Genomic DNA, 6200 nt, shown 5'->3' on the forward strand with positions numbered 1-6200 from the left:
ATTCTTAAAAGAAATCAAGTCAGGCAGGTTTGAGAGTTGACTGTATGACATGATAGACTTAACTGCAATGTCTTTTGCTTTCCAAGGATAAGGCCTAACATGAAGCTCTATGTAAAATACTCAGTGTTACTTTGGAATCCTAAGAAGCAAGACATTATCTTGAGCCTTATGTCTGGGGGAAGCGTGAAGGAGAATAGAGGAAATCAGATATTTATAAATGCATGGTAACTTCAAAATCTGTGGTCCTTGTGAATCCCAGTATGAATTCCTGTACTTTGTATGTGGATGAACATGGTGGAGGTTTTGTTCTGAAGAGTCACATCCATCATACATGACTATGGATTTATCCAAACTCTCACACTAAGCTAACGGCCACTACAGCTCAGACTTCTCTCCAGTCCCTCCTTGGTAGCCCAAAGGACTTCAGTCACAGAAAAGCTGCATGGAGTTGACAGAGACCCTATAAAACACCATTTGTACCAGCTCAACAATCCTGAACACACACGTATTTTAACATGGTTTCATAAAACTCAGAGACCAAGCTAAAGTTGGCTACTTGTAGGCTCTCAGCCTGTTGATAAAGCATCTGTTTCACCAACTTCTTGAAGAAAGTTCCAAAAGAGCACCCTTATCTCTTTGAGGCTGCATTACCAAACCTAGCCTAGGTCCTGGAGAACTGAAAACTTCTTGGTAATTGTTAAACAAGACAATTGATAGCGTCACACAGGAAGGGATGACCTTGAAGCAGCAGCATGTTATATATATGCTAAGCAGGTGATTTGCTGTTGCAAGACACTCCATAAAACAGCCAAGTAATCCACTTTGTGCCAGTAAAACAATAATTGCCTGTATGTCCCAAAACACAGCCACAAGCAGATCTGACTTTTCTCATCTTAAGGGGATCCCAGTTCCACAACCCAAGATGGTAAAAGAGACCATTCATGATAAACATGCACAGAATGCATCCAAAGATAGCTAGCAATAATAGCTCTCTCAAGAACAAGCTTCCTTTTTTATGGTCACACTGTTAAAATTTTCACTTACTAAGATTTTCATTTTCTAAAAGTCTAGAATATGAAAAAGCTCCTTTACTCTTACTTAGCTAGAGAAGGTAAAAGAAATAGAATATAATCTTCCATAGCTCCCAATCTCTGAAAAGGAATAAAAGGAAGGATAGAATTTTATGGGGATGGAATAGCAAAGGTCATCAAAATTAGGTATCTACCTATTAAGTATCCAAAATTTAACAAAAACATTCAATAATCCTTGCTGGGTGCAAACATTTTAAAACACTGAAAAAATCAGAGCCTTTTCTAAATAAATTAAAGCAGAAAAAACCAAGCTATTTAGAAACAGAATATACTTCTCATACTTGCCAGCAAAAGGAGGCAAAGAGAATTGTCTGGCCTTTTCACAAGGGGATCACAGTAGAGCCAACAGATATGTTTGTCTCCAAGAGAGACAACATGATGACAAAAAAGAAAACAGAGAGAAGTCTGATCTATTGTGGAAAGATAAGCAGGGATCAGTAAAGATAGAACTGCAGGAAGTTTAGAGCTAGGAACCTGAAGGTGCTTTTGAACACACAGCATATATCACCAATCTGTGAGAGTTACCTTTCTTACAACTATAGGACTTGTTACTCGATAAAGAAACAGCCCACTGTTGCAAGTGGAAATGGGTAACACCTTAATCCCTTTAATGTAAGATAAGAGAAGATAATACTATGTCAATGGAACCATTGGCTGCCATAACTACCAAGAAATAAACAAAAAACATCACTGCAAAAGCCTATTAACCAAAATTCTTAACCTGGCTTTTCACCTTTCAGGATATGCAACCCTTGATGGAGGTATTATTTGTGTTGTACTGTAATGCAGTACTAAAACATCTGCTTTCCACATGATTAATTTAACAAATAAGTCAACAAACTGACAGACTCTGAAACAGGACACGGCAGTAGGCAATAGCCAAAGTGTTGAGGCTCTCTAGTACGACAGGTTATTGTCTACAAACTTAGAGGGGATTTAGAACAAGACAGCCATAGAAACAAGACGGTACTCAGCAGTAACAGATTATTCACTAGTTATACTCTTATAATAACCATACAGCATACTGCTTTCTTCAAGCTCATTTCATAAACTATCACTTTCATTATAATACAAGACCATCTACCAACCAAAAAATACTCAAGTCTGAATTTTCCCCTGCCCAACTGCATGGGATTTTTTAATCCAACAGATGAACTCATTTGAACTATGAGCATATGTCTACTCAAAATGCTTTAGAACCGAAGATTTTTGCTTCTTCAGAACATTATTAATTACCTCTGAAGGCCTTGCTAGATTTCATTTGCAAATAGCTAGATACCATATGGGAGACAACTACAAACTATTTCTGCCTCCTTACATATCAATGGATTTTAAAATCTATTCAACCTTGCCACAGGTAGAATTTTTAATGCTTTCACAAGCAGCTACATTTACAAACTTGAATATTTTCTAAAGTCTACATTACATTCTAGTAGATCAGACCAACTGCAATTAACTTGAACAACAAAACCACTGAAATCTGCATGGAAATCAAAAGGTTCAAAAATGTGACAATCTGATTTTTCTAAAACAAATGAGAATTACACAAGTTACCTAAAGCAAACCTAGGTACCTAAGGCAAATCAGTATCCATCTATTACACTATAGTCCAGCTTCTATTTATAAAGGCATCAGAAATAAAAAAATAAACTATCATTGAGGTATCTCTATAAAGCAAATTCTATATTTAATTAGTACTAAAAGATTAACACACACTCATACTCTAGGGTAAACCATTTCTAGATTTACATTAGCCATCTTAAAGGCAATGAGAAGATATTCCAGATTCTAAACTGGAGAGATTTCCTTTATAGCAGATCAGTTAACTAAGACTTCATGAACAGTATTTTTGAGCTGCATCAAATAAATAATATGAATATGAAGACCAGATAACAAGAACAGAAACAAAAGAATGCTACTATAATATTGATATACAGCATCTACACAAAACTGTGTCTGAGCAGACAGATGGTAGATAAAGTTTGTAAGTAGGCTCCACATTTGATTCCCTTGCTATTAATAGAAGCCTAGGCTGTGGTGGCCAAGGTTATATCAGGCTAGACACACTCCAGTTTCCTAAGTCCACCATGAAGGCCTCCTAACTTTGACATGCAAAGCATTACCTTTGTAACTGTGCAGTTGATTTGTATACACAAAGTAAAACACTGTCTAAACATGCTGCATTGTAGCAATTCAAGTCAATAGGTAAAACTGTGTGTTTGCACACAATAATGGTTTTTACATTGGTGAAAGTTTATTTTACTTTGTCTTGCACAGCAAACAAATTTCTAGTTCACTAATTGCAATGGCTTAACATCAGTTCTTGTCTACACAAGTAGAAGTGACCTTATGTTAAATGCAGGCACCCCATATGCTGCCATGTATTGCCCTCCTTATATGTCCAAGAGGACTGGAAAATCTACTGCACAATGCCAAGTGCTGTTTCTGAACAAATATTATTCATTTGTTCAGCAATTCTTTAGCTTTAGTGATCAAAACTCCTGAAGGGACCTACCTCACAAACAAGAAAATTTACTCTCAAATTCTACCATTAAAAGTAGTAAGTAGGGCACACAAAATGAGATTGTTACTCCCTCGGGGTTTGCATGTGCTTACATTGCAAATTTAAGAGCATTTTTTATTTCTTCTTTATTAAGCCAGATTTCCTCAAGAAGAAAACTGTTCAAAATAAGAAAAGACAACTGAGAAAGCTATACAGTCTGGGATGAGCACAGCATCACAAGTCATTTTAGTATTCATCCAAAGTAGCTCAATTTGTGTGTGCTCTGTTAAAATCCTGCCACTAAGAGGAGCCCTAAGTCTATTCCACAATGAACAGTGGAAGAAGTATTAATTTTTTTCCTGTTTCTCAAGATCAATGGAAACTCTGACTTCAGTGATGCTGAGGAAAGCAGAATCACCACAAGTTGAAGAAGAACCGATAAAGAAAGAATCACTTCAGCAGTAGCAACTTGAAACCACTTAAGATTACTGAAAACAAAAGGAGGAAAAAAATTCTGACATTGGAGTAAGTCTATCAATAAGAAAAGAGTCCACCAAAAAAGAATGAATAAATGATGAAGGCAGATTGCAAGAGAAAGAAAAGGTGAGAAAAGCATAAGAAACAAAAACCGAAGCCACTTCAAGGTCTGCAGCAGGAGAACAGTGATTATACAGACACAAAGAATTGGAGTCAAGGCAACAACATTCAAGAAACAGAAAAAGAAGAAGTCATTAAATCTCTAAGTAGGAATGCAAAAAGAGAAGGAATCTTAATATGCTGAGTGAATGATACAGAGTTATAGCCTGTAAAGCTGCAAAACCAAGAAAATAACCAAGGAAAATGTTTTAAAACCTCTCTATGTTCCTCGTGTTTTCTGCTAGGTATGCCACAACTTTGAATTCAAGAGCATACCATGTCATCCAGGCTAAGACAGTCAAGACAGACTATTCCAGAAGGTTTGTCAGAAGAGAATCCTCATTCAAGCCCTGCAAACTGTCATCTAGATGAAGTCTTTACCTAGCTGGTGAATCAAAAGGAACACAGGGAGCTCCAGAAGACACTCAGTTGTAAAATTTGAAGTTTACTGGCTATGTATCACCTTCATCCAGTACTAACTGGTTGACTGATCTTTCCTTCCACCATTGAGTACATATGAGAACAAAGGAGGGTTTAACGAGGTACCCGATTCTTCCTCTTCTGACCAGGCACTTCAGTCTTGCCTCCAGTAGGTCAGAATACAAAAGACCTTTGACTTCCACAAAAACCTGCCCTGTTGTATTCATCCAAGGGCTACCACATTCCTTAATTTAAAGCTAAGGTGGTAAAATGAATTGCAGACTGGGAAATCACACAAAAATGCGTCCCTCTTACTCAATCTGTTCACTTTGGCTTATCTGCTCACATGCTGTCCCAAAGTATTTTGACTTCCCGGCTAGCTGTGTTAGGCCAAGGTTGCTAGCTGGAAGCTGACAGGTACTGCCTCCCATGCACTCTGCCTTATCAACTTCCCTGAAGGCTGGCACTCGGTGCAAGGGCAACAAGGTTCGCACGAGCCTCCTAAAAAAAGGCACGCCCACATCAACAAAGCCACCTTGCCGAACCCCGGCGGACTCCGCGCTCAGCCCGCGGTCCGAGCCGCAGCCAGGGATGGAGGCAGGGGCCCGGGAGGCGGCAGGGGCCTCACCTCCTGCCCTCCCTCAGGGCGGCTGCGGGCCGGGGCCGCGCTCCCGGCCCGGCCCGGGCACGGTTCGGCCGCCCGCGGGGCCGCCCCCGCCGGCAGGTGCCCGCCCGCCCCGCCGCGGCCGCCCCGCGCTCACCCGGCCTCCCGCATGACGTTGCTGTCGCCGCAGTCGCAGGCGCCCCCCGCCTGGCTCCGGAACATGTTGTAGTCGTGCCCGGCGTGCTCGCCCTGGTGGAAGCACTCGGCGCACAGGCTCATGCAAGGCGAGATCCCGCACGTCCGGCACCGGTAGGCCACGAAGTTGGCGGTCCAAACCAGGCCGCATAGCGTGGCGGGGTCGTAGGCCCGCACGGCTTGCACGAAGCTGTCCCAAGGCTCCCCGCCCGACAGCAGGCAGCGGCACCACTCCAGCGCCTCGCCGGCCGCCTCGCCACCGCCAGGGCCCGCCGCCGGGGCCAGCACCAGCTCCAGCAGCGTCCGCAGCTCCGCCGCCGCCGCCGCGCCGCTCTCGCCACCCAGCGCCGCCTTCAGCCGCGCCGCCGTCTCCCGCTTGTCCCTGCTGCTGGCACCGGCCCCCGCCATGACGGGACACCGAGGGGCCGTTACGGCCGCGCCGGGCTCCGGGTCCGCGATCCCTCCGCCGCCCTCGCTCCCCGCCCCGCGGCGCCGCCCTCTCGCGATAGCCGCGGCACCGGCGCCCTGCCCGCCGCCCGCGCCCCCCTCCCGACACCGCCTCTCCCCTCCCCTGACACCACCCTCCTCTTCCTCCGCCCCTGCCCTCCCGCCGCCCTCCCAGCGCGCAGGTGCGCGCCCCGCGCCGCCGTCGCACGAAATGTCGCCGCCCGCCGGCCCGAAACTTCACGTTCCCGGGGTCCCGGCAGCCGCGAGGAGCGTGGAGGGTACACCTGGGCGGGCCGGCGGCCCC

The 6200-nt window shown here is 44.3% G+C and overlaps 1 protein-coding gene across 1 annotated transcript in view; it reads right to left on the reverse strand.

Annotated features, from left to right (window-relative positions):
* UBR3 (ubiquitin protein ligase E3 component n-recognin 3) overlaps window positions 1-5921 on the reverse strand; it is a 97880-nt gene extending 91959 nt beyond the window's left edge. Inside the window, 1 exon segment of the mRNA XM_054515359.1 lies at window positions 5412-5921. Within this exon segment, the coding sequence (XP_054371334.1) occupies window positions 5412-5857 (446 nt within the window). The 5' untranslated portion in view covers window positions 5858-5921.
* Window positions 5922-6200: the final 279 nt, after the last annotated feature.

Source organism: Molothrus ater, chromosome 7, assembly GCF_012460135.2.
Source record: "Molothrus ater isolate BHLD 08-10-18 breed brown headed cowbird chromosome 7, BPBGC_Mater_1.1, whole genome shotgun sequence".
Lineage (NCBI taxonomy): Eukaryota > Metazoa > Chordata > Aves > Passeriformes > Icteridae > Molothrus > Molothrus ater.